The sequence below is a fragment of the Puntigrus tetrazona genome, chromosome 1, assembly GCF_018831695.1.
Source record: "Puntigrus tetrazona isolate hp1 chromosome 1, ASM1883169v1, whole genome shotgun sequence".
Taxonomy (NCBI): Eukaryota; Metazoa; Chordata; class Actinopteri; order Cypriniformes; family Cyprinidae; genus Puntigrus; species Puntigrus tetrazona.
The window spans coordinates 27,743,172-27,770,286 of NC_056699.1; the positions used below are offsets into that span (position 1 = coordinate 27,743,172).

General features: G+C 39.9%; 3 protein-coding genes and 1 pseudogene across 10 annotated transcripts in view; 3 read left to right on the top strand and 1 right to left on the bottom strand.

The window, feature by feature from the left end:
• The window catches only part of LOC122353012, a 56,026-nt pseudogene extending 30,111 nt beyond the window's left edge, over positions 1-25,915 (top strand).
• epn3b (epsin 3b) lies at positions 321-13,107 on the top strand. Its single transcript, XM_043250436.1, has 10 exons — positions 321-583; positions 5,844-6,110; positions 7,250-7,610; positions 8,041-8,144; positions 9,851-9,937; positions 10,012-10,129; positions 10,299-10,490; positions 10,599-10,724; positions 10,810-11,037; positions 11,611-13,107. Exons 2-10 carry the CDS (start codon positions 5,883-5,885, stop codon positions 11,901-11,903), a joined length of 1,737 nt encoding a protein of 578 aa, XP_043106371.1. The 5' UTR covers positions 321-583; positions 5,844-5,882; the 3' UTR covers positions 11,904-13,107.
• On the bottom strand, positions 16,047-21,835 carry LOC122352823. 8 transcript variants are annotated; one of them, XM_043250537.1, is made up of 5 exons: positions 20,553-21,835; positions 19,574-20,443; positions 18,834-19,191; positions 17,423-18,224; positions 16,047-16,770 (listed from the first exon to the last, which is right to left on the bottom strand). In XM_043250537.1, exons 3-5 carry the CDS (start codon positions 18,883-18,885, stop codon positions 16,236-16,238), a joined length of 1,389 nt encoding a protein of 462 aa, XP_043106472.1. In that variant the 5' UTR covers positions 18,886-19,191; positions 19,574-20,443; positions 20,553-21,835; the 3' UTR covers positions 16,047-16,235. The 8 variants fall into 8 exon arrangements, with proteins under 8 accessions (XP_043106472.1, XP_043106463.1, XP_043106505.1 ...); XM_043250528.1 differs by having other exon boundaries at positions 20,529-21,835; XM_043250570.1 differs by having other exon boundaries at positions 18,856-19,191; positions 19,574-21,835.
• A 783-nt stretch (positions 25,916-26,698) lies between the features above and the next one.
• Positions 26,699-27,115, top strand: part of b3gntl1 (UDP-GlcNAc:betaGal beta-1,3-N-acetylglucosaminyltransferase-like 1) — an 11,239-nt gene continuing 10,822 nt past the window's right edge. Inside the window, 1 exon segment of the mRNA XM_043245211.1 lies at positions 26,699-26,976. Coding sequence (XP_043101146.1) covers positions 26,850-26,976 — 127 coding nt within the window. The 5' untranslated portion in view covers positions 26,699-26,849.

A 27,115-nucleotide genomic window follows, 5' to 3' on the forward strand; every position in this document is an offset into this window, starting at 1 on the left:
CTCTCTCTCTCTCTCTCTCTCTCTCTCTCTCTCTCTCTCTCTCTCTCTCTCTCTCTCTCTCTCTCTCTCTCTCTCTCTCTCTCTCTCTCTCTCTCTCTCTCTCTCTCTCTCTCTCTCTCTCTCTCTCTCTCTCTCTCTCTCTCTCTCTCTCTCTCTCTCTCTCTCTCTCTCTCTCTCTCTCTCTCTCTCTCTCTCTCTCTCTCTCTCTCTCTCTCTCTCTCTCTCTCTCTCTCTCTCTCTCTCTCTCTCTGTCTCTCTCTCTCTCTCTCTCTCTCTCTCTCTCTCTCTCTCTCTCTCTCTCTCTCTCTCTCTCTCTCTCTCTCTCTCTCTCGTGATGACGGTGGTTTGGTTCGTGCCTCCACACCGCGCGCGCGTGTGTGTGTGTGTGTGAGAGTGTGTGAGTGTGTGTAGATGGCTCATCTCACCCACATCACTGGAAGCACTGCAGCATCCGCGCGGTTTTCGTCGCACGCCTCGACGGCAGGGCGCTCGGTGTGTCCTCCGCTCGCTCTCCGGGTCCGTGTCCGTGTCCGCGGGTCGGTGTCGGTGTAGCGGATCGCGGCGGCTCCGGGAGATGCTGCAGGTAAGCGACACTCGTTCGTCTTCCTCGTTGACCCTGCAGAGGATGCGCGTGCTTCTGTCGGCGTGTTATCTTCAGCGTGTGTGTGTGTGTGTGTGTGTGTGTCAAAAGTGTTCCTGTTAAGCTGAATACTACTGGAGCTGAAGGCCTACTGGAGCATTTACACACCGTCTATTTCTGGTCTGAGGCTGTTGTGTGGGAGCTGCTCGTGTTGGATTGTTCTGTGGAGATTAATGTAACATTATCAGTCATATTACTGTATAGTTACATATCTATATCTATGATACATCTATGAGAGTTGGCCTTCTTTAAATCATAGGTAAAAAACATCAGGAAGGTTTTTTTTATGACATTGACTCTGCTGTTACTTCATTAGAAATATTCTCTGATCATAACTGATATCTTGACTTTATTTTAAATGTTGTTTCATGCAGAATTCAAAGGTTATATTTGAAAATGTTCTACTGTAGAGTTTTAACGTTCACCATTTTGATAAATATGCGTATGGCCTTCTCTAGATTGTCCACCTTGATTAAGCATTGAATTGCATTCAACTTTGGGAAAAATGGTTCCCACGTTCTTTAAATGCAATGCAAAACTTCAAGAACGTTCAAACGATGTTAGGCTGACAATGTTACGCTATGGAGCTCTGAAAGGTTCAAAGTCATCACAGGAACTTGTTTTCGTGTTTTCGTTGGCATCATAAAAGCTTTAAAATGTTACGACTTCTTGAAATGCAACGCGTTATATTGCGAGCCCTTCACGAACGCCTTTGAGAATGTTCAAAAACTAATAAAAGAACCATATTACACGACTTACAAAGTTGTGGAGCGTTGTGGAGCTCAGAAAGGTCCAGTGACGCCACATGGACTTTAGAAGTTTCAATGATATTTTTAGGACATCAATGATGTTTTTAGACGTGATGGAACTTAAAATTGGTTCATCATCAAACTATTTTTAGTATGACTTTGTTTAGGGCTTTACTAAATGTTCTGTAACATTGCGGACCCCCACAGAACTTCAGAGCTTCAGACTTGTTTGGGACTAAATGGTTCAATAGCATCATATGAATGTAAAACACTTGTGTGGCGTTTTTCAAACATCAGATATCCTCAAAATGTTCAGTAACGTCACAGGAGACCATTTTAAACTTCATACTACATTACCGAAACCTATGAATGTTCATCTGTGGCCGTTTGAAAAGTGTGTGAGACGAATCTGTGATCACCGAGAGGAATAATTCAATAAGGAAAGCATAAAAGGCCATTGACAGAATGAAACGCCTCGGTGGGGATCCGCTTGATGAAAGAGTGTCGTGCTGCGGAGATCATCAGTGACTCGTCCCGGACGCACACACTGTAGCAGGCATGTTGTCTTCTTCTCATGTCTACAGCAGATGAACCAGGTCTGCCTTTCCCCGAAGCATCAGAAGTAGATCAGCTCCAGTGACAGCTCGGGTCATTCATGTTCTAAAAATGTCTCATTTTGGTTGGGAGAATGTTAAAATGGGAATTTCGACATAAATTGTAAGTAGCAGGTTATTTGAAGCATCGATGGTCAACTGATATTAGTTCTGATATTAGATCGTGGCGGATGAGTGGGGATCAATATAATGCTGATATTAGATGCGATTTAAAGAGACGCAAAATTGAAAGTGCTTTCATCATTTTCACTTCACTTCTGTTGGACATGAAAGATGATATTCTGAAGAATGTTTACCTTTTGGTAAATATGATAAAAGAAAGTTGTGAAAATCAATATGCATTGTTAATACTTTAGATTTTTTATTTTAAAAATCTGCACCAAAAATTTGCACGCTGGACAAAATTATTGGCACCCCTAGAGATATTTTAATCGTAAGAATTTCTAAAGCATTTTCCCATTCACATTCAATTCTCCAGGGTGATTATAAACATAAACGTATCCAGCCATGGCTTCCTGTTTCACGGAAATATAAATAGAAGAGAAAACAAAGGCCAAATTCTCTTAACCAATATATTTCATAATGAAAGAAGAAGCCTGGAAGAAGACGTGTGTCTGTATCGTCCTAATGCACGCTGAGAAAGAACGTTTAAGGTGGCTAAAGACTCTGTAAGGACCACAGCTGGAGAACCGCAGAAAATAGTTGAGTCTAGGGTTCACCACGTGTTGTTTGGGAGGGTTTCAAGAAAAATTCCCCTAGCTCGTCCAAAATGATCCAGTTATCAGACACGACTGGAATAGCACTAGCTTCTACGATCAGATAATAGTTTTTAGCAGCAAACGGTCAAGATGGGTTTGGTGAACACGGAGATAAAAAGTATGTGCAGTGAAATATACTGCTAGTTTTGTGGGTCTGTATTTCTGCTGGAGGTCTTGGAGGTCTTGTTCGGACGCATGGTAGATTCTAAATGTTGTTAGTAAATGTGATTCAACACATTATTTCACTTGAATTATTTACACAATGTTGATTTGTAATGTTCCAGTAGTGCATCATTTTGTTGAAGATGCATAAATTCGGCTCCCTCTGCTTTCTACATGATTTAAACCTGGGAAACAGCAGGGAACTGTGCGAAAAAATGGCTGCCACATTTATAAAGTTGAAAGCAACTGTCTTTGAAGAACGATTCGACTGTTGCACTCATGCTCATATTGTTCCAAACTTAAATTTGTTTCTTCTGTTGAACTCAAACGTTGACATTATAAGAAACAGTCGCTGATAGCCAATGACTTTGAGAGTCAACGGCTACCGGTTCGGTTACCAAATATCTTCTTCTGTGTCCAACATTTAGAACAACTTGAGGATGAGTTTATGATAACAGGATCTTCATTTTAAGGTGATGTTGATCAAACTTTTACCTCACAGCACATATTTCAAAGGTGCCTGAAGAAACTGAAATAGAAAACAAGCGATCAACTCACATGTCATTTTGGTTTAGATGTGTCTAATTAAAAGTGTGTTGCACTGCATGTCTTCAACAGCGGAGCCCGTCTTCAATAATCCTAACGAGAGCGATCTACTTTTGTTGGTCTGGTTTGAAAAGTGATAAGGAAAGTGCTGATGTTAGCAGCTCCTGGTTGGAGACCAGCAGGTTTTTCGGGCTGATGCAGAAACACACTGAGAGGATCTAGAAAGTCCTGTAGATAAATGACAGCAGATGATCTCTGAGGAGCACCGGCTCTGTGAAGGTCGTGTAGGATTAGGTTTTGCTGCACTCACAGAAACACAAAGTCAACGAGACGTTCCTTCAGATCAGCTGACTCTATAAAAAATGTTGTGATTTGAATGATGAAAGACTGTTGCTAAATACTATCCAACGGGACCTTTATTTATGCTTATTTTACAGTAAAATACTGTTACGTTTACAGTACTTGGAAAAAGATGAAATCCTTTTATAATCTACAGTAAAAAAATGGTAACCGGAATGCTTTGTGTGAGCTGGCTTTACATTTGGTGGTTTTTCATTGAAAAAACAATACTTCACATTGGTGTTGTACATTAGAGCATTATGTAATATTGTCAGATGAACGTTTATCACTTTATTTAAGCGTCATGATGGTGTTTTGTGTTCGTGTGTATGACACATTACATGCGTAATCAGATTACCGATTTTTCAAGAAGTAAAGTGACGCTTTTCCTTTAAATTTGTGAAATATGAAGTAACAACAGTTTCTTTGCTGTGCAAGGTGTGTTACTTTCCATAAACGGTAACTAAGTAACACAAGTAGTTTTCAAAAAATCTTTTTTTAAACACTACTGTAATAGGAAGCACTCCCTTGAGTTTGTGGAAGATCTCTGGTTCACCCTGAGGTTTTGTCGGACGTGAATCTGTTTGATGACGTTTCCCGGCTCCGCTGCGTCCGTGAAGAGTGATTCACGGCGAGCTCGGGTTGACCCCCCGAACTCCGGAGATTTGTGAATGAAACGCACTCGATGAGTCAGGGAGGCCTCGCAGCTGATCTGTGGGCTGATGGGTAACAGCGAGTCGTTGGTGGCGGCGGTGACTCACGACTGAGTCAAAGTCACGTTTCTGCTTTTAGCCCCTGGAAATCCGTTCGATTTTTTGAAGCGGTGGCTATTCACACGAACTCCTTCCCACCGAGGTTCGATCGGGATAGTCGTCGTTACAAAAGACGGTCACGTGACGTCATCTCCGCCGGCGTGGATGGGAGACTGTATGGTAGTTGTATTTTGACGCGATGGACGTGGGTTCGAATCCCCCTTCTGACGAAATCAGCATTTGTTAAAACGAAGGAATAATCTTAAAGTGTTGGGTAGGTGTAGGCCCCAATAAGGGCATCCGTTTAATCATTTGAATTATAATGAACATTTACTCTCAATAAGTTGGATCCTGGTTTATAATGTACTTCGATACTGAGGTGAAGATGACTGCCTCTTGAAATAAACAGTATAAATAGCAGAAAATGCTTTTTTCCGCCAATTTCTGGTTACAATATGTTTAATAAATCAAAAAGCATATCTTATTGATAAAAATAAATTGCATGGCTATATTCAATTGAATTTTAAGTTTATTTCTCACCATATTTTCTATTATTACCATATGTGTTTTAACAAGTTAATTATTTGAATGCATAAAACAACTTCATTTATTTAATATTATCATATTTTTGGGCACACCATTGGATTTACTATTAAAACTAATATATATGGAAGAATGTTTTTATTTTTCCCTAATTGTATTATTTTGGTATTAGTACATTCTACAAGTAACTCAGTTTAGTGTAAAGTTAAACCGAACGTTTATTTCTGACGAGTTGTCGTGAGTACGGTACAGAACGGTAACATTCAGTTGAGTCTCTCAGAACCGGTCTGGAGATGTGGTTTACGTCTGTGTTCCTCCATCACACAAATCCCAGGCCTCTGTGGCTCAGGATGGAACCCACGCTGTTGAGGTTGCGAGCGCTGGAGGGTGTTTCTGAAAGCGCTCGTCTCTCCCCATCGACCCACTTCCTGCGGCCGTGTGTTTTTTACCTAAGTGCTAACTGGAGAGCCGAGCTGAATTATTGATGAAGCTGAAAATGAAGATGGAGGGGGTGTTTCTAATCAGAGCGGCGTCTGGTTGTGTGTTCAAAACCTTGTTAACCCTCTGTAGACCACAAGAACTGCTAAACTCTTTTTTTTTGAAGTTTACGTTTGTTCTGTTGAGTTTTATGTCATTAAAATATTATTCGTGTAGGGTAGAGTTATTTCAAATGCTGGCGATATCTCGCAGCATGTTTTTGATCGAATGAATAGAGACCGGAAGAGGTTTCTTTCTTTCAGCTCTGAGCGCCCGGGACGTCCCACACTCTCGCTGTCGTCATGACGACCTCGGCCCTGCGGCGGCAGGTCAAGAACATCGTGCACAACTACTCGGACGCGGAGATCAAGGTGCGCGAGGCCACCTCCAACGACCCCTGGGGCCCGTCCAGCTCGCTGATGTCGGAGATCGCCGAGCTGACCTTCAGCGTGGTGGCCTTCAGCGAGGTCATGGCCATGGTGTGGAAGCGTCTCAACGACCACGGCAAGAACTGGAGACACGTCTACAAGGTAGCAGCTACACAGACGTTAGCCTAGAATATCCTGATTTCTGGCCTAATTCTAAAAGGTTTTCATTTTTGTTTTTTTTTAGTCTATTTATTTTTTCTAGCCTAATCTCTAAATTGATTATATTCTAGTGATTTCTGGCTTAATAAAAATGATTGCAGTTTATTTATAGTAATGTTATTTTTTTGGCTTATTTCCTTTTTTTCTACTCTGAACAGTCATTTCTAGATTGACGTTCAAGCGTTATTCTGTATATTTCTATTCTAATTAGTGATTTCCAGCCTACTTTAAAGTGTGGGCTTATCTTATTTCTTTTCTATATTCTAACTATTGGATTATTTTATTTTCAATCGTCAATTAATTATAGTCTTATTAATGATTTCAAGCCTAATTGTGAAAAGTATCATTTTTAGTCAAAATGTTTTAGTTATTTCTAGCCAAACTGAATGTGTTATTTCTAGTTTACTTCTATTCTAAGTAGAGATTTATAGAAGGTCTTTCCAGCCTAATTTACCAAAGTGTTTTTGGTTTGTTTATTACCTCGTGTATTTCTAATTCTAATTTCTTGCCTAATTTTTAATTTATTTAGTATGATTTTATTTTTTTAATTTGAAATTATTTTAGAGAGTTCATTTTATTAATTTAAAAATAAAATAAAATAAAATAAACTATATATATATATATATATATATATATATATATATATATATATATATATATATATATATATATATATAATTTTTTCTTTTTTGTAATACTTTTTCTTTATTTATTCTGATTTATTTAATTTTTTTAAAATTACAAATTACATTTTTAGCCTAATGTAAAAATAAAATAAACTTCTAATATATATAGATATATATATATATATATATATATATTTAATTTTTTTATAATTTTTAATTTATTATGATTTATTTATTTTTAAATTGGAGAATATTTTAGAGAGTTGATTTTTAGCCTATATTTTTATGCATGATATGCAGCTTTATGCCAAGCTCCCAAAAATATCTAGTAGATATTAAGTAGAAAAAAAAATCTTTAACCTTAGTCCAAATGGATAGGATGAATAGGAAAAACGTTGAGCACTATTTAGCCGATGCTCTGTTAGTTGTGGTCTGTGTCGGTGTCTCTGTGTTCAGGCTCTGACTCTTCTCGACTACCTGGCTAAGACGGGCTCGGAGCGGGTGGCCCAGCAGTGCCGGGAGAACGCCTTCACCATCCAGACGCTGCGGGACTTCCAGTACGTGGACCGGGACGGCCGGGACCAGGGCGTGAACGTGCGGGAGAAGGCCAAGCAGCTGGTGGCTCTGCTGCGGGACGAGGAGCGTCTGAGGCTGGAGCGGGCGCAGGCGCTCAAGACCAAAGAGAGGATGACGGGCGGCGGCGGGGCGAGCGGCGTTCCTCCGGCGTACCCCAGCAGACGCAGCAGCCAGCCCAGCATGAGCGCTCTGTACGGGGACGAGTTCAGCCGCTCCAGAGGATCACCCACCTCCTTCAACTGTAACTACACTGACAGCTGAGGCAGTATATTAGACTGAATCTGATTCTACTGAATTATGTACTCGAGTTTGTTTTGAAAAAAAGTAATTAATAAAGTAATTAATATAAAAACAAAAATTACACAATTTTAAATAAATAAATAAATATAATAAAAAAAAAAATATATATATATATATATATATATATATATATATATATATATATATATATACTAAATAAAACACAAACTGTAACTGATACGCAAAATTTGACTTTGCGATCATACACACAGTTGTTTAGCGTTGCTCATACACACACAAACACACACATTTGAGTTTTTATCTGGTTACTGTTTCTCCACACGTTCATGAGCTGCTGGTTTATTACAGCGACACACACACACACACACACACACTCTCACATCAGTCACATCTGTGCGTCTGTCCGTCAGCGTCCTCCTCGTCTCCTCGAGCGTCTGATCTGGAGCAGACTCGACCGCAGACGAGTGGAGAAGAAGAGCTGCAGCTCCAGCTCGCGCTGGCCATGAGCAGAGAGGTACTGTTGATCTCCTACACTTTATTACCACGTGTTACAGATTGAACCTTTTTTAAGTCAATGAAATATTTTCATCTACTTGTATTGTTTTAAATAACTATGCAATATTTATTTTATGTTATCATTTTTATTTATTTACATTTTATTTTATTTTTTTAACAAGTTTTAATATTTAGCATTTTAATTTAAAGTTTATGTATTTATTATATGACATTTATTGAATTAATTTATTTATTTTGCCAGCTTACTTTTATCAATCATTTTATTTTCTGTATATTTATTTTGTATATTTATTAATTACTTATAATTGTATATTTTGTCTACTCATTGGTCCCTTGATTATACAATTATTATATATTTTTATAACTTGTTTTATTATATTAAAATCATTTTAGGTCTTTGTTAGGTTTCTTAAAAAATCTATTACAATTTCCGTCTTATATATATTTTACATTTATTTTATAATTTTATATATTTTTAACAAACGATTCGAATACAAATTGATGACTTTTTTTGTCTAGAGTGACTCTGGTGTTTGAGAGCGTTTTCTTTCCCAGCATGCATCGGTCGGAGCGTTTCCATCTCTGAGTGGGCACGGGCCGCTCGTGTGTGTGTGTGTGTGTGTGTGTGTGTGTGTGTGAGGACAGAGGAGAAACGTGAGGAGAAAGACGAGTTTTGCTGCTGTTTCAGGCATGTTTGCGTTCCCACAGGAACCAGAAACCACACACACTGCTGAAAATAACCCTGATTAACCCAAATCCAGCGCAGACACGCCCCCTCCACAGCAGCCAATCACTGCCTGTGGCTCCCTGTTGTCATGGAGACGCGGCAGGACGTCCTGTAGCTCTGCGCAGGTATCCGGAACCCCTGTGTGTTTCAGGATTCTCACCGGGACGCCTCGGAGATATTTGAAGTGTTCAAAGGTTCAAAAACAAATCTGAAATTCAGTCTATATATTATATATATATAATTAACAAATAATAAAATAATAATAATTACTTTACTTTTCTTCTTAATAACTGCTCTTTATAATTGAGTTTTTAAATCAAGGGTGTTTTTTTACATTAATAAAATCTTGTTAATATATTGTTAGTCAAACTAACTTAAACCCAAAAAATCAAGACGTAAACAGAAATTGATATTATATTTAGTATGATTTTGCATATTAATTAGATATTTAATATGCAAATAATTGTTTTATTAAATTTAGAAATAACATAATTTTTTATAACTATCATCAAAACGTCTATAAAATTATAATATGATTAAAATATGTATCAGTGTGATATAATTAAAATGACAAAAAAAGACTTTCTTTAAAATGAAGAGCATATAGTTCTTGAAAGTTCTCAAGTTACAAAATGGATCATAGTTGATTCGTTTTATGCAATATTACATAATATATCAATACTTTTGAAAAAGATTGAAAAGAAGCCAATATGTTGGTTATCGTGAGCCCTTATTTTAAAAAACTGCTTTTATTAACTATTAACAAAATAACTTTTACAAGTCCTGCATGTTTTAACTAGTTTTTCTAGCTGGTCCTAACGGTTTCTTCTCTGCTCTCTGCCGGTGTTTCTCCTGCAGCGGTGTCTGTGGATGTCCCCTGAATGTCACGCAGCTCATTAACCCCCTGCTCTTTTTCTCCTAATTACTCTATTCGTTAGCGAGCAGCGTTGATCTTCAGCTTGTTTTGTCTCCTGAAGGAGCAGCGCAGCCGTCAGGGGGACGACGGTCCTCAGCAGAAGGTCCTGGAGGAGGGTTCGGGCGAGCGAGACCCGCGCTCTTCAGAGGTGAGAGAGAGACACTCAACAGCTGCATGATCTGCTGAGCTTCCGAGCGGCTCACCCTTCCTTTCCTCTCGCAGTCGGCCATGATCGATCTGGTGGATATATTCGGCCCCACGCCTGCCGCCCCGGCCAGCGACGACCCCTGGGACGCCCCGCCCACCTGCCCCGTGAACTCTGACCCCTGGGAGTCAGTCGGTCAGTGATCCACAAAATCATAAATGCTTTACGGTCACACTCCTTTAGGTTTCACTGAAGCGTTACAAAATATATTATTTATTTAGTAGTAGTGTTGTCAAAATAAAAGTTTTTTTTGCGTAATATATGTGTGTATATTTATGATTAATGATCGGATTGTTTGTTTCAGCTGTAGTTAAGTCTAGTAACCCCGTGGCTGATAGTCCCTGGACAACTCGTCCTTCCTCCAGTAGCCCCGCCCACCCTTGGGGAACCCACCAATCACCGCCTGACCTCTGGGATGCCCCGCCTTCAAACTCCACCTCTAACATGGATGAAAAAGCCTGGAGGAGCCCAGCGCGACCTCACATTAAAAACCAAAGTGAGAGGCATTTTTGATTAGTGATAGTGACTTTTTAGTGAATTGTCACTTTAAATAAGTAAATATTTGTAGCTCTAGAGATCCTCACGCCCGTTCACTTCGTTCTAGTGTCGAGTGTGAAGGACCCGTTTACTATCCCAGAGGAGGAGGAGCTTAGAGTGGAGGAGGAGGAGCCTAGGGTGGAGCAGGCAGGGCCAAACCGAGTGTTCAGCCCTCGCTGCGAGAGCCCTGCAGGTCCTCATCACACCAAACCAGACCCTCTTCACGCTCGCTTTCCTCTCCGAGCCGAGCCCAAGCTCATGCACGTCTCTCATTTCAGATGCTGATCAGTTCGGCGAGTTGGTGGTTGCTGTTCAAGTGAACGGACGGGAAGTGACAGTCCAGAGGCCTTTGACCTCTCGTCTTGGGCCTCCTCTGGATGCAGTGACCCCCAGACAGTGCCGGACCCCCGAAGCGTTCCTCGGCCCCACTGCTGCCTCCCTCGTCAACCTGGACACGCTTATTCCCACAAACCCACCGGTCAAGAGCAAAAACCCCTTCCTGTCAGGTAGGAAAACACACACTCAGACACGCTTATTAATTATTCTTTAATGTTTTGAAGCCAAATTTTTTTATTTTTCTTTGGAATAGAAGAATTAAACTCATAAAGGTATTATATCATGCTGTTCTGATTCTGGGGTACATGAAGTTTGGGAATATTAAAATATGTTTATTCATTAAGGATGTATTAAATCAATAGTGTCAGTAAAGACATTCATAATGTTACAAAATATTTCTGTTTCTCAGAAACGCTGTATTTCGAACTTTCTATTGAGCTGTGAATCATTAAAAATAAAATGACAGTTTCCACAAAAATACTGGGCAGCACAACTGTTTAATAATAATCTAATAGATTGCTAATAAATGTTTCTCGAGCAGCAAATCTGCATATTACAATCATTTCTGAAGGATGATGAGACAATGAAGACTGGAGTAATGATGCTGAAAATTCAATTTGCATATTCACATATCTGCTCTTTAAAACTGTAATAATATTACACAGTGCCACTGTATTTTTAATCAAATAAATGCAGCCTCGGTGGGCAGAACACTCTATAATGATATTTTGTGACCCGTGCAGGTCTGAGCGCACCGTCTCCCACAAACCCCTTCCACTGTGAGCAGCCCAGACTGACTCTGAATCAGATGCGTCCTCACTCCACGTCGCCGCTGCCGGCTCACGCTCTGTCCTACAGCGCCTCCCTCCCTCTGCCCGTCCTGCAGCAGAAGCCCCAGACTCTGCCCTCGTCCTTCACACAGCCGCCCCACGGCCTGCTGGACCTGCCCAGCAACCTGCCACAGCCGCTGCTGCCCCTCACACCCTCCACCCGACAAACACAGCACCCCGGCCAAAGCCACAACCCCTTCCTCTGAGGAACCGCAGTTTCCTCTGAAGCCATACTGAAACTGGATCATGGCAATTTGGTTTCAGTGTGAACAGACTTAAAGGCTGATTTAAAGCCGAAAGAATGATGAATGGATACTGAAACAGGATTACGGCAATTCAGTTTCAGTGTGAACAGACTGAAAAGCTGATTGAGAGCCAAAATAAAGAGAAATGGAGACTTAAACTGGATTATAGTGATTTGGTTTAAGTGTGAACAGCTGATCAAAAGCCAAAATAATGAGAAATGGAGACTTAAACTGGATTATAGTGATTTGGTTTCAGTGTGAACAGACTGAAGAGCTGATTTAAAGCCTAAAGAATTATAAATGGATACTGAAACAGGATTACGGCAATTCAGTTTCAGTGTGAACAGACTGAAAAGCAGTATTAAGAGCCAAAATAATGAGAAATGGAGACTTAAACTGGATTATAGTGATTTGGTTTCAGTGTGAACAGACTGAAGAGCTGATTTAAAGCCGAAAAAATGATAAATGGATACTAAAACAGGATTACGGTAATTCACTTTCAGTGTAAACAGCTGAACGAAAGCCAAAATAATCAGAAATGGATACTGAAACAGGATTATGGCAAATCAGTTTCAGTGTGAACAGACTGAAAAGCTGATCGAAAGCCAAGATAATGAGAAATGGAGACTTAAACTGGATTATAGTGATTTGGTTTCAGTGTGAACAGATTGAAGATCTTATGTAAAGTCCAACAAATGGGAAATGGATACTTAAACTGGATTATAGTGATTTGGTTTTAGTCTGAACAGACTGAAGAGCTTATTTATAGTCACATCAATAATATATGGATACTGAAACTTGATTATAGTGATTCTGTTTCAGTGTGAAAAGACCGAAGAGCTGATTTAAAGACAAAATAATTGGAATTCAAGACTGGAGCTGGATTATAGTTATTCAGTTTAAGAAATGTGAGCAGATTTAAGTCAAAATAACAGAGACTGAAACTGATATACTGGTTTAGTTTCAGTGTGAACAGACTGAACAGCTGGTTTGAAGCCTAAAAGACAATTTCGGGTCTGTTTTTAGCGAACATACTTTTTCCAATACGACGATACACATTTAATGCTGACTTTATTAACTTGCGTGCGTTTGTCTGTATTCTGTGTGATAATAGCTCAGCCTGGATTATCACATTTATATCGAGCTTAAAGTCAACATGAAATCAGAACTGACTTTGTTTACTTTCACACACAATCATGGTATTATTGTGCACTTATTACGTCATCAATGCATGTTATTTCAAACATGTTTGGTCATAATCAAAATGCAATAACATCCTCTGACCCAAAAAGTATTTTCCAATTGGGGTTTTCAATCTTTTAGATGCCACGGACCCTAAAAATATAACAAAAGAGAACCCCATTATCAGTTTTGAAGTATAGTACAAATTTATTCTTTAAACAGACTTATTTTGTAATATAAAAAGATTGTATAAATTCGGTAATTAATTGGTACTTAATTTAAATATTTTAGTTTAATTTATTAATCAATTAATTTAATGGCTTTATTTGAATCAAACTGATTTGTTCAGTCTTTTTATTTTTCATTATTAGTATTACTTTTAACAGTATTATTACAGTCTGTAAATTATTCCAAACCTTTCCAAAACTCTCTTACAGGGCCCTGGGAAGTACAACTACTCTTAACCAATGGCCGAATATTTACCTGGGCATTCTTAAGACTACTAATGTGGGTGATTTTTCGCAAATAGTTAACATAGTAACTTAACGCTGGTTAATATAGTGCAAACGACAGCAATAATAGCCGGTCCGGTATGCAGTGTCCAATGCAATCTACTCAACTCTCTTTAGATAAAACTCAAACTGAATTTCCAGAATTATGGGTCGTGAGAACGTTGTTTCATGTTGACTTTATGACATTGCCTCGATGCTTTGCTCTTCTGCTGCACAGGACCAGCATGCTGCTAATGAACTTACCGAGGGGTTAAATGTCAATAATTCAAAAGCGCCCTACGCCGTCTACACGGAGGTACGGTTCAGGAACACAACAGAACTAATGAATCTCACAAACTCACCGTCCTCCCTCGTCTCCTTTCTGTTGCCTTCAATCGATGGATCTCTCGTGACGAGTTCGGCTCTGATTGTAACCGAGCTCCTCCACGTGCCTGTCTCGCCGACAGTCCCACAATGCACTGGGGCTGGCGCCTCACTTCCTGTTCGGATCTCAGGAGCGCCGCCCGCAGGAACCCGCATAGCCAATTAAAACTCACTGACGCCGTCTGTCTGAAAGGGATGTGTTTTATAATCGCTACGGACTCAATATAAGTCAATGCTGAATTATCTGATGCTGTTATTTCCTCCACTCAGAAAAGTGATTGAAGAACAAGTACCAGCTTTACTGTTAATCACTGCTATTGAGTACGCCATCCAGTTTGTCCTAGTAAAGGAGAACCAGGTTAATCGTTTATTCTACTATGAGTTAAATGGTGTATAGTAAAGACACTAATAAATGAATGTTATCCACTTTTAACGCTATTTGTGCATCACGTGTCCAGCGGAGGTCGCTTTTTTCTTAATTGGCTGTCTAGAGTTTGGATTATGAATATAGATCGACATTTCAGTGCTGTACAATTAAATAAAGGACTTTTATATTTAAGTATTTAAAGCTGCGTTTTCACTATCTCTGACAGGGTCCTGGAGGGCCGGTGTCCTGCAGAGATTAGCTCCAACCCTAATTAAACACACCTGATCCAGCTAATCAAGTACTTCAGACATACATAATATATGTGTTTTAGCAGGGTTGAATCTCAACTCTGCAGGGCTCCGGCCCTCCGGGACCGAGTTTGGACACCCCTGATCTGCGACAAAGCAGTCATCCTGATTGGATGTGATTCTAATGTGAGGCGGGAAGTGAAGTTAGAACAGTCCTTACCCGATTTCAGGCGCACTGTATTTGTGAAAATTGTGAGGATATGAACAATTCTGAGTAAGTATTTTGTATTTAATATTTATATTGATTAGCCATTTGAAACCGACCGTTATCTTTCAGATATAGTGTAGACTTTCGTCAGCTGCCACCATTTTCTGACAGGAAAGAAATCGAGACGCAACAGACGAAAGTCTTAAGACATCAGGGTGAGAAGGCTAATTAACTAATTAGAGTTTTCATTTTTGGGTGAACTGACCTATACGTAGTTGAAATTGAATTTGCTGAACTTTAACACACCGGTTATTTATTTTAAGTAGACAAAAGGCTCATTTTCCACCTTCTCTGGACTTGAGTTACCGTTTTTTTAATCCATTCCGCCGATCTTGGGGTAGCCCTTTTAGCATCTCACTCAAAAATGACAAGAGTTTTGATATTTTTCTGACTATTTAAAACTTAACTCCTGTGTGGTTACATCGTGAACTAAGATCGACAGAAAATTGCGATTTTCTCGACTGATATAACTAGGAACTATACCCCCAATCACGTAACATCGCTGCGGTTTTGTGGATGTTATTACGCAGTAGCTTAGACTATTTTCAGGCCTAGCATAATAACGTTGCTCCTGCTGCAGCCATGTTACCCCATCAAAGTCACGTGATTATTTCGCAGGAACGAGAGAAGAGTCAAGTTTTTTGTCATTTTCGAGCATGATGCTAATAACTTATGCTAAGCTACAGCTAAAAGCGCTACCGCCGGACTTGGAGATCGGCTGAATGGATGCAAAATCGTAAAAATGAAATCTAGGGGAGTTGGAAAATAAGCCTTTCTTCAAACAAAGTGATGTCTTCCTTTAAAGACCAGTCGAAATGTTCCTTTCTACTGCCACTAGCGTAAACACAGCACTGGCATTAATCACAGTAATGTAAGGCCTTCATTAATCAGCCTGTAATGTAAAGTGTGTGTGTGTGTGTGTGTGTGTGTGTGTGTGTGTGTGTGTGTGTGTGTGTGAGAGAGACAGACAGGTTTAACGGTCTCGCTCAAGTCTCATGTCTGAACCTGCAGTTTTTTAGCGGTTTATCAGGTTTCAGACGCACCTGCCTGACTGGATGTGCATCGCTGGCACAAACACGCTTGCATTGGTGTGCAGATCTGGCTGAAGTTAAGGGCCGTGTTTAAAGGTTCAAAGGGTCTGTGTGACCGAAGAGTCGTTTCGGACCAGTTTGACCATTTTTTATTTGCATGCACGTATGAAAACCTGCAACCAGAAAAGTACGAAGACAATGCAAGGACATTATTATTGTAGCAGTAAAAAAAAGTATAAATACATGATTCCATACTTCACACGATAGTTTATAAGAGCTGAGTTTCCCTGAAACGTTTAAACTTCATTAGCTATAAAAGAGTTTATTTATTTCTGACACTAAATCTCTTCCTCAGATTGTATTTTCTTTGGCTGCCTGTCTGTTTTCTCTTCAGGCTGCTTTTTCTGTATTTCTTTGTCCGTATTTTATGCAGAACATGTAACGAGGGGGCGGAGACCTCTGCAGCGTCAGAGGAAGGGGCGGAGTCTTCTGCGTCTACACCTGATTTGGCGTCACGCGCTGGACTCCGGACCCAAGAAGGGTTTGTTTCTTGCTCCTGACAGACTCTGGATGGAGAGTAAGTGATGCTTCTGTTCAGGTGTGTGACGCCGGACTGAGCCAGCTGACAGAGAGCAAACGCAGCGCTTTTCTCCACGGGCAAATGGTGGTCCTCTTGTGATGTCACTCTACCCACAATCCCCTCAGTCATCAGGCTGCTCGCTGATTGGGTGTCTGATCGAGTCACAGACAGATTCAGAGGAGCGTCTCCCCTGGAGAGGTTGAGAGGAAGCAGAGTATCAGAAGTATTTTTACTGTCATCTCCGCCTCGCTCCATCTCTCTGGAAGCAGGTGAGGCCCTGAGCACAGAAACAAGTAAAAATACTACTATTTTGCTTTTTAACCTATTTACATTTTCTCTATGTATTTAAAATAGTTTATATTACAAATACATAAATTATAATAGAAACTATTTAAAATAAATAATACAGAATATATATATGAATATAATTAATTTCTGAATTGTGAAAATATTTAAAAATTATTAATGCTGATTTGTATCATTTTTATTATGTATTACATAATACAATTATGAACATATCAGAATAATTAGTTATTTGCGAATATTCTGACCTGGAGAATTTTTTTATGTCATTTTTATTTCAATACTTCAATACCAATTCATCAAGTCATTTGTAAAATTATCGTTATGTCTTATGAATAAATTACAAACAACGAAATTGTAAAATTAAGAAATAATTTAATAAAATAAATATATAAAAATTTATATTTTTTATTTAATTTGTCAAGATATCTACAAATTTGTACATTATAATTATATTATTAACTTATAATATACACATAAAATGTGTAATCAAATAACTATTGACCTCATGGAGGTTATATATTGTAAAATTAATGATTTAATAAAATAATAAAATTGCATAAAATCTAACCTCAATGAGATTACATTGCATATTTCTAATTTAAATTTAATGTAATAGTCCTGACCTTTCTGGCAGAGTCCTGACCGCTTGTGCTGGTGTGGCCCCGCCCCTCTCTTCTGATTGGCTAGCTGGTGCTCCACCCCTCTCATCTGGTGTCAGCTGGTAATTATGGGAAGGGTCCGGTCTGTTAGGTGACGCGGCAGCGGAGCATCCCATCACCGGACTCTCCTTCAGGTTCACGACGAGCGCGTACGGATCATACGCAGGATACGCGTCCATCACAGAGTACGGCTCCGGAGCCGGGATCCTGCAGCAGTACCTCAGACACTCCTCCGTCCACGGGAACAGCATCTGAGGACACAGCCCGACGACGTACGGCTGATAGTGAGGGTACAGCGGGAGAAAGCCTCCCGGAGCAGCGAGGGAGTGATAGAGGAAGCCCTCGGCTCTCTCCTGCAGGAGCGCCTGGGTCTGGAGCGCGGCCGGGGGCCTCCAGAGGAGCCCGGGAACCCGAGGACGGACCACCTCGGGCTTGCACACGGGAGGTGAGGTCTCCTGGCAGACGTCTGGAGACGGGGCCGGGTCGCCGGGGTCCTCCGGAGCCGAGCCGGAGCTGACGGAGACGGAGACGTGGCACAGGTTGTACTTCATGTGGTTGAACAGGTGGGACTTCTGGTTGCAGGTGAAGGGACACTGGAAGCACTGGTATCTGAAGGGCTTGCCCGGCGGGCGAGGAACGTAGTGAGGCTTCTTCGGTTTGCGCTCTTTTTCAGGGATGTCCATCGCGCTGGAGAAAGCACCGGAGACACGCTGGATAATCCTACGATTGTAGAGAAGGATGATGGTTGACTCCTCAGTTATATCTCCTGTACAGAGAAGAAGGAGACTTTAAACACCGGTCACAGTTCAACCGAAAATGAAAAGTCTGTCATTGACTATTAACCCTCATGTCATTCCAAACCTATAAGACCTTCTTTCAATCATCAAAAATATACAGCAAAAAACTCTAAAAACTGGTACAGTAAAAAACGGTAAATTCCTGTAAAATTTACAGGAAAAAAATTACCTCCCCAGAAATTCTTGCCTTGCATTTCAAATTTATAAGCACTGTTTTAACATCTCTTTTAATCATAACAGATGCGTCTGAATCTCTATTTACTGTAAATAAACAAAGGTAAATCACCTTTCTTTCACTGGTTTAATTGTGCAAAGTACATCCAAAAATATTAACCGTTTTTTAAAGAAGTCTCTTCTGCTCACCAAAATGCAGTTAAATTGTGAAAGTTATCATTTAAAATATCTTTTCAAACGCAATGTATTTCTGAGATCAAAGCTGTCACGTGATACTTCAGAAATAATAAGAATATACTGTTCAAGAAATATTTACTGGGCTACCATCAATGTTGAAAACTGTTTTTAGGATTTTTAAAAATGATTAGTATTGCATATTTTGTAAAATAGAAATCTCACGCAACTCTCTACCAGTCTTACTCTCACTTTTGATCCGTTCATACGAGCACAAATCATTTAATCTACAAAACACCGGAGCAGGATCATCCCTGATGTGCTTTTCCTTCAGCGGCTCGTTTGAATAACAGCTCCGTCTCTAAAGTTGAGTCTGTCGTTTGAATAAACGCTTAAAGCGGTCGTGAATCTCTCTCCTGAGGTGAAGAGTCTGAATCAGATGTGGACAGATTTGCATGCAGTCGTCTTATCTCGTGTTCCTCGTTCAGAGCACGCTTTAGTTCTGGTCCTGGGTTCTTCAGAAACGTTTGTCGTGATAAACGTTGGCTGATTTACACACACATCACGCGTGGAGTTAGGGACAGGCTGCTGTCAAATCGGGATATATGTGTCTCCGTTAAAGTTCTCACAAAAATGGTATAGAAATAAAAACAACAGCAAATATAAAACCGGCGTGCGTATGACACGCTTTCGCCTCGAGCGCGCTGCGTGTCATATACACGTCTGTTTCTTAGTCGCTGTATTTTTGATTTGTTTTTGTGCAAATAGCCTTTATTTATGTATTATAAACGGTCTGAAACGACGTTTTCATATTACAAGTTTATATTTCAGTTACGTTGTTTAAAAAACGCTTTTTTTACTTGCTTATTTACTTGATTGTTTATGAAACTTAATAGCAATTTCTACAATTTCTTATTTTTCTGTTATTTAGTTTGATCTTAAAAGAAGCGTTTGTTGGATCGATTCTTACCTTTATCTGCCGGGACAGGTGTCTGGGTCACCTGACCGGCTCTACCTGTCTGCTGAGGTCACGTGTGAAGGACACGACGGCGTTCACGCGCTCGAATGTGAGGTCGTAAGAGGTCGTCTGAAGCTGAGAAGTGAAGAGTGCACGCGCACAGGCCTCCATCGCTGAAGAGAGAAAGGTTAGGACTCGATCGCGTTTTAGTGGAAATCAACAGAGGTGGTGTGTGTCTGTGTGATGACAGGCTGGAATGATCAGAATGCGACTGGTCGAGTGTGTGTGTGTGTGTGTGTGTGTGTAAACAGGAGCAGTTGAGGACAGATGCAGGCAGGTCTGCACAGGTGAGAGTTTAAAAATAAATAAATATGACTCAAAAAAAAATGATTCATTCTTTTTCTCATTTCTCCTTGATCTTGTTGTATAAGTTGCACCTATGAACTAAATCTAATTTGCATGCTAATGTGTTTATAGGGCATCATATTGTGAAAAATGAGTATAATAATGGGAATAATAATTGACAAGAACTTTATAATAATATATAATATTTAATACAACATCGAAATATAATTTATTTCCCTATTTACTTCCCTAGTCCCCCAAAATGCTAAATAACCGTGCTTTAAGTCAAAAATCAAACGTTCCAGAGATGTTTTAAGACCGTGGAGATCCCTGAGCACCCCTTAGTGTGCTCTTTACATCCAGACCTAAAACTACACGAAGAGATGAGCTTTCCACTGATTCATGGGGTTGTTAGGACAATACTTGGCTGGGAGACAACTATCTGTAAGATCTGGAAACAGAAACGTCTTCATACGTCCTCGTCTGGCACTCATGAAGTAATCAAAAGCCATGTGGGCTTCATCAAATACAAGAATACTGGAATAAAAATACAGAGTTAACTTAGCTCTGATGGTCACTGCTGTATGGATGATCACGTCAAAATCAAAAGTATATACTTTACTTTTAAGTATACTTTAAGTCATACTTAAATCCAGGAAAGTCCTGCAGTATGTTTGTTCCAGTCTTGAACTCAGCGGCTGATTTCACCAGAGGAGGAACCGAGTCATTCCTTTCAAGACACAAACAAATATTAAGTCCTCAAAGAGTTAAAGTGAATGACATAATTAAGAGACTGAGCGTGAACGCTTCCTGTTAACCATCGACATCACGGAAGAACCACCAAAACTGTGGTCAGCGTTTGGTTTAGTTGCTTCTAAGCTTGAAACAGGAAATGTTTGTGCAGTGCTAAAGCAGATCTTAAAGTGGCAGATTATCATATGCTTTCTGTCCGAAAGGGCCGAGTGAGCGACCGGTCCAAACCAGCATCGCAGTCCTAACAGACCAGTAGCAGTAGAGGCAATCCAGGAGACCAGTAATCAGAGAAACAGGCCGAAAGAACCGGAGAGAACGGGGTGCCTTTGAACACATGGAGGGCTTCAAACAGGAAGTGGAAGCATGGCTCATACTCAGGCGAGGGCTTCCTCTGCCGGCTGGATGTTACGTTAAGTACATTTCTGGGACATGCATAAAGACTATTTTTGAGAAGTGCATAAAAAGCAGACTAAAAGTATACTTTCCTGGATTAGTTTTAAAGAAGTATACTAATAGTAAACTTCTTGTGTGCAATAATCTCTAACTTAAACATTAACTAACCGTCACAATTATCGTGATTCTTCAGCATATGCTGTTTTTTTTCAGAAGGGGAAACATCCAGCAAGATGTCTGGCTACACAATCCAGTTTTCCAAACATACTGAATAAATATATTACAGTGATTTTAGTTTTATTTGAGCGATGTTGTTCTCTTGATGAGGGAGGGACAGCAATGTTTCCATTGATGAGCTTTAAACAACCCGTGTTAACCGCATAAAGTCAGTAAAGATAAAGTGCAGTCGCTCTATTTCTGTTGATCTGATGACCTTCACGAGCTGTGGGATGAACTCATACTTCTATACATATACTAAAGTTTATTATCAAAGACCCATGACGAGTTACTCTGGGCAGATTTCTATGTTAAAGAAACAGGAAGATGAGATGTGCATGTGCTTGTGTATGAAAATATCCACTAGTTCTTCACAGAACATGATCATTAGTTACTTGTTAGTGAGCTTATATATAGAGGAGGGGCTTTCTCACTCTTCGGAGCTTCTGATTGGCTGAACATCGGTGTATTAACACATCATTAACATGTATAAGATGTGTGGCCTATTTTCTCAGAAGACTGTGTTGAAAGATGTTTGTGTTTTATGACTGTAAGTGTTGATCAATGCTGTATTATAGATGTATTTTCTGCTGATGTCGGTCAGAATGGCTCCTCGTCTTCCTCTGATCTTTCTGCTCATGATTCACGGTGAGTCTCTGTTATCTTCACTTTACAAACATCTTTATTTAATACCTCACAAAGAGCGGCCGATGAGACTTTCTTGTCCTGTACTCACATATCTGAAAACAGGAAGTTTGGGCGAGACACGTCAAAAGACTCGAGCCTTTTATAAATGTTCAATATAGTTTTGTTTGTTAATCAGTGTCAGGAGATTCAGGACGAACTCGTTGTTCAAAGCATCTGATTAGAAACAAAAGTTGATTGTGAGCTTTATTACTTTTTGGTAATAATTATTGTGTCGAATGAATTTATAACATATAGATTCAGAGTTCAGAGATGTTAGATGAAGTAAACACACCTCGTCTTTAATAAAATCTAATGGTATTTTCTTAGTCTTTATCTGCATTATTTGAAAATTGTTCACGGCTGTTTTTTCATCACTCTTTTCTCTCCTTTGTCACTGTTCTTTCACTTCTGCTTTCCTGCATCACAAGCTGAAGATGAACTTCACATCATTTCTTTCAATAGATTCATGCAAAACAAACTTACATTACAAGAGTTTTCATCTAAGAGTATTATCATGTTATCATGGTCTGTTGTAACTGATAAAACAACATTTTCATCCTGATGAATCCTGTGTTTCAGGTGTATCTAGTGCTGGTTTGTCTGTGAGATACAGTCCTTCACACATCTGTGCTCTAAAACACTCATCAGTGATAATGAGATGCACTTATACATACCCTCCTGAACATCAGATCAAGAAAGTGTTCTGGACCAAAAACCCTGTAAAGGATGAAGAACCTCCAGATCTGTCTGAGGACCCTGAATACAGTCAGAGGTTTCAGTATCTGGGAGATGAACAGAAGAGCTGCACCATGAGACTGAGTCATGTGACAAAGAAAGATGAACACAAGTACTATTTCAGATTCATCACTGATAAGGATAAATGGACTGGTGAACCAGGAGTGACTCTTACTGTTTTAGGTGACTCTGATGAGGTTTCTCTCTTCTTGAATAATAATCAGTGTATGATATAATGTGTGTGTTGTGTTCAGATCTTCAGGTGGAGTCTCCTGAGAGAGTGACAGAGGGAGATTCAGTCCGTCTGACATGTAAAAGCAGCTGCGCTCTGACTGACAGAGCAACATTCATCTGGTACAGAAACTCACAGCCATTAACTGAGAGAAGAGACAGAAACAATATACTCCTGCTGCAGTCAGTCAGAAGAGAGGATGCAGGCAGATATAGCTGTGCTCTACAGGAACACACTTACATCTCTCCTGAGGTTCATCTCAATGTCGTGTGTGAGTACAGATTCTAAAATGTGTTTTTTAATTTGTTTGTTTTTATGTCTGTTCATATTCATAACTATACTCTTTATTTTTTCTCTGTTTCAGACCCACCCAGGAACGTCTCAGTGTTCATGAATGGATCTGGTGAAATAGTGGAGGGAGATTCAGTGACTCTGATCTGCAGCAGTGATTCAAACCCACCTGCTCTGAACTTCTTCTGGTTTAAGGAGAATCAAAGCTCATCTGTTGGATCTGGACAGAGTTTCAGTGCACTACAGAGTGGACGCTTCTACTGTGAGGCTCACAATCAACACGGATCTCAGAGATCAGACGCTGTTTCTGTCACAGGTGAAGCTTTTATTAACACACTCCTGTATCTTCACATCATTCATCAGTTTGTTAATCACCATCATCTTCATCTTTCAGTTCATCCTGGTGATGGTAAGAATGTGATTGTGATCACAGCAGCATCTGGAGGAGGATTATTCATCATCATCATCATCATCATCCTCATCATCATCCTGTTTATAATGTGAGTTCAGTAAAAAACAACTGATGCACGACAAACAGTTCAATTTTCTCCTGAGAGTAGTAGAAATAGCTAATATTTGATTATTAATAATCCTCAAAAACAGAATTCATATTTTCTCTCTTTACATTTGATTTTAACAGAAAAAAACGAAGAAGAGTTAAAACCGAAGATCCCGCAACGAAGCAGGTAAATCGTTCAGACCACTTTACAGAAAATGTATACAAACAATATATTCAAACTGACAATAAAAAAGAAATAGAAATATGTATTAATAGCAATTAAAATAGAAAGCAGCTGATTAAGCTATATAAACAACATCAATGTTCACATAGTTGGTTATGAACAAGCCATTTCTTAAAATTATGCTGAAATGCTTTACCTTCTCTAATTAATTGTGGCACTAATGTGATGCTCCGATAAAAACAGTGTTCTTTATCTTCAGCTGCACATCTAGTTACTAGTGATGACCAGAAGAAGACTCATGAAGCTTTTCAGCCGAGAGATTCATTCAAAGGGATCGTTTCTAGAGGCTTCATTTGCTCTTAATACCACCTGTTGACCAAAGAGAGTAAAACAAGCAGAAATATTACAGACAGAGAAGTCCAGGGGTCAGAAATTAAAAGCCCTGCCATACGTTTATTCCAGCCATGAACTCAGCAGCTGATTTTTATTAATTTTTGTTTGATTTATTGGTTAAAATTGTCACCATCGTGAAGATCAGCGTTTGCTTTAGTTGGGCTCTTGACCCTTGACCCCTGTGTTAGATCTCTCTTTGTATCTCAGAAATAATATTAATAATCTTCTGGGTGTTTATATGAAATATACTTTAATCACAAGACTCAAGATATTTTTAGATGTCAGGGATTTGTTGTGTCTAACATCGGTTTGGCTTTGTTTCACAGAACTAATCGTTGGTTGGGTTGGCTACGCATGAGTAGGGCCATAGACTGAACTTTTTTGAGACTCGTTTGAGACTTGCTTCCTCTTTTGGTGAAATCAGCTGCTGAGTTCATGGCTGGAATAAACATATGACAGGACTTTTACTTTCTGACCCTGGATTTTCTCTAAAAGAGATGAACGGACGATCAGCTGTGACCGAGTTCTGGATGCTGTTCATTTTTTTCTGATTCCTGAACTCATAATGTGTCCTTCTCTCTGTAGATCTCTGATCCCAGTGAAGACACGTATATGGCTCTTGAGCTCAAGTCCATGACCTCTGACCTGTACGACACACTCACAGTAAGTGAGACCTCTATTTTCTCGTCCAAATGCTCCCATTTGCAGTCTTGGCCACTTGAGAGTGTGTGACAGGAAAGGTCTTAAAAATGGCAGGAGTACTCTTAACTAAACCCGTCTTAAACACTGCTCCAGAGCGCTATCCCAGGCTTAGTGTATCCCATCATGTGTCAGAATAGACTGATCATCATCAGACGATCACATGACCGATCTCTCTCTCTCTTCACGCAGACCGTTCACCCCAGACCTCCTAAAGACTCTTGATCTGCAGCGAGCGGCGGAGCACAAAGCAACGGATCCCTTCGATTCTCGATTGTTAAAAATGCTTTATTGTTTCAACATCGAAGGCAAAGAGTAAAAGTCCTTGCAATATTTTGGTTTCAGCCATGAACTCAGCGGCTGATTTCACCGGAGGAGGAACCGATTCCTTTCAAACGAGTCTTGAGTCAAATCCCAAGTCCTCAAAGAGTTCAAGACATAACTAAGAGACTAATTAAATGACTGACTAAGCTAAACTGTAAGCTAATCTGCCACTTCAAGCTTTTAATTCGGCAACGCACAAGTGTTCATCTCTAATGCTCAATCATCAATCAATTATCTCATTAACTATAACTCTTTGAGGACTTGGGATTTGACTCGAGACTTGTTTGTGTCTTGAAAGGAATGACTCGGTTCCTCCTCTGGTGAAATCAGCCGCTGAGTTCATGGCTGGAAAAAAAATAAAGCAGGATTTTAACTCTTTATCCCATGGATTGATTGAGATCATGTCTTGAAGAGATCAGTTTTATTTGTGATCGCCTCACTTGTGTTTGTTCAAACCCTCAAACTCCCAGCAGAGGTCTCCATCTCCTGCTGCTGACTCCAACCCTGAAGTGTATTCGCTGTTAATCACTCTCATACTCTTTCACGCGTGTGTTGTTTTATCCTGTACCGTGATAAAAGTTCATAAATTGCTCAATAACTTTAACTCTTTGAGGACTTCTGACTTGGCAGATAGTAGTGGTGACCCAGTTCGTGAGGGATTATTTTCACCCTCGAAAGGTGTCCTTTGAAGGTGAAGGGTTGTGAAGTAGGATTGGGATTGGGCCTTGCTTCCACCTCTGTTCACACGCTTTGAGCGGTGTTTAATGCTAATAAGAAGTCATTTAAAGCTTTAAAGTTGTGCATCTGAGAAGTTCAGTTGGACTCAATGAGCAGGTGCAGATGTCTTCACCACACTTTCACTCGAGCAGTTGAAGACAGATGCAGGCATTAATGGGTTACTGCTAAGATAATGTCTCCAGTTTATAAACACATTTACAGTGGGAAATGTACGAAATATCCACATGGAACTTCTTTTTTTTAATATCCTAATGGCATAAAAGAAAACAAAAAGTAAAATTTCGACCTGAATATAATGTATTTTTGACTATTACTACAAATTTACCTGTGCTACTTATAATCACTTCAGTGTGTGTGTGTATATATATATATATATATATATATATATATATATATATATATATATATATATATATATATATATATATATATATATATATATATATATATAATTACTTTATATTTATCTGATATATATTTATAGTTGATTAAAAGTTGTTAACGTTTAACGTAGTATTGAGTATTAATGCTGATACTTTGATAACGTCACGTCCAATCAGAGCTTCGCTCGCTGAGTGACAGCGGCTCGGTCGAAGCAGATGCACGTCCGCGTTAAACTCTCGTCCAATCATCTCTCATCTCCCGCCCCCGAAGCGGAACCGGTCTGTGCGCCTGCGCTGATCCGCACACGTGCGCGGAAACAACAGGCGACCTCCGCGCGCATTTAACAAGTCCTAGAGCGCGCTGGGCTCGGTTTGGGCCTCCTCTGTGTGAACGGATCCTCCGGTGTGTTTGAGAGATGAGCGACACGCACGAGTCGAGCGGAGGCCCCGGGCCCGCGTCTCACGAGCGCGCTGAACCGGCAGAGGGCGCCAGAGCCGCGGTGGTGAGTCCAGCCATCTCTCGTTCAGAAAGTGAACCGTTTGGTATGTGTACGTGAACCTCACAAAGAATATATGAATCTGAACCTGAAAAATGAATAAATATGACATGTCCACACTTGTGGCCAAGGATGGTAATTTAGAATTATGGTAAATGTACTCCATTGTGTTGTGCTTTTGTTTA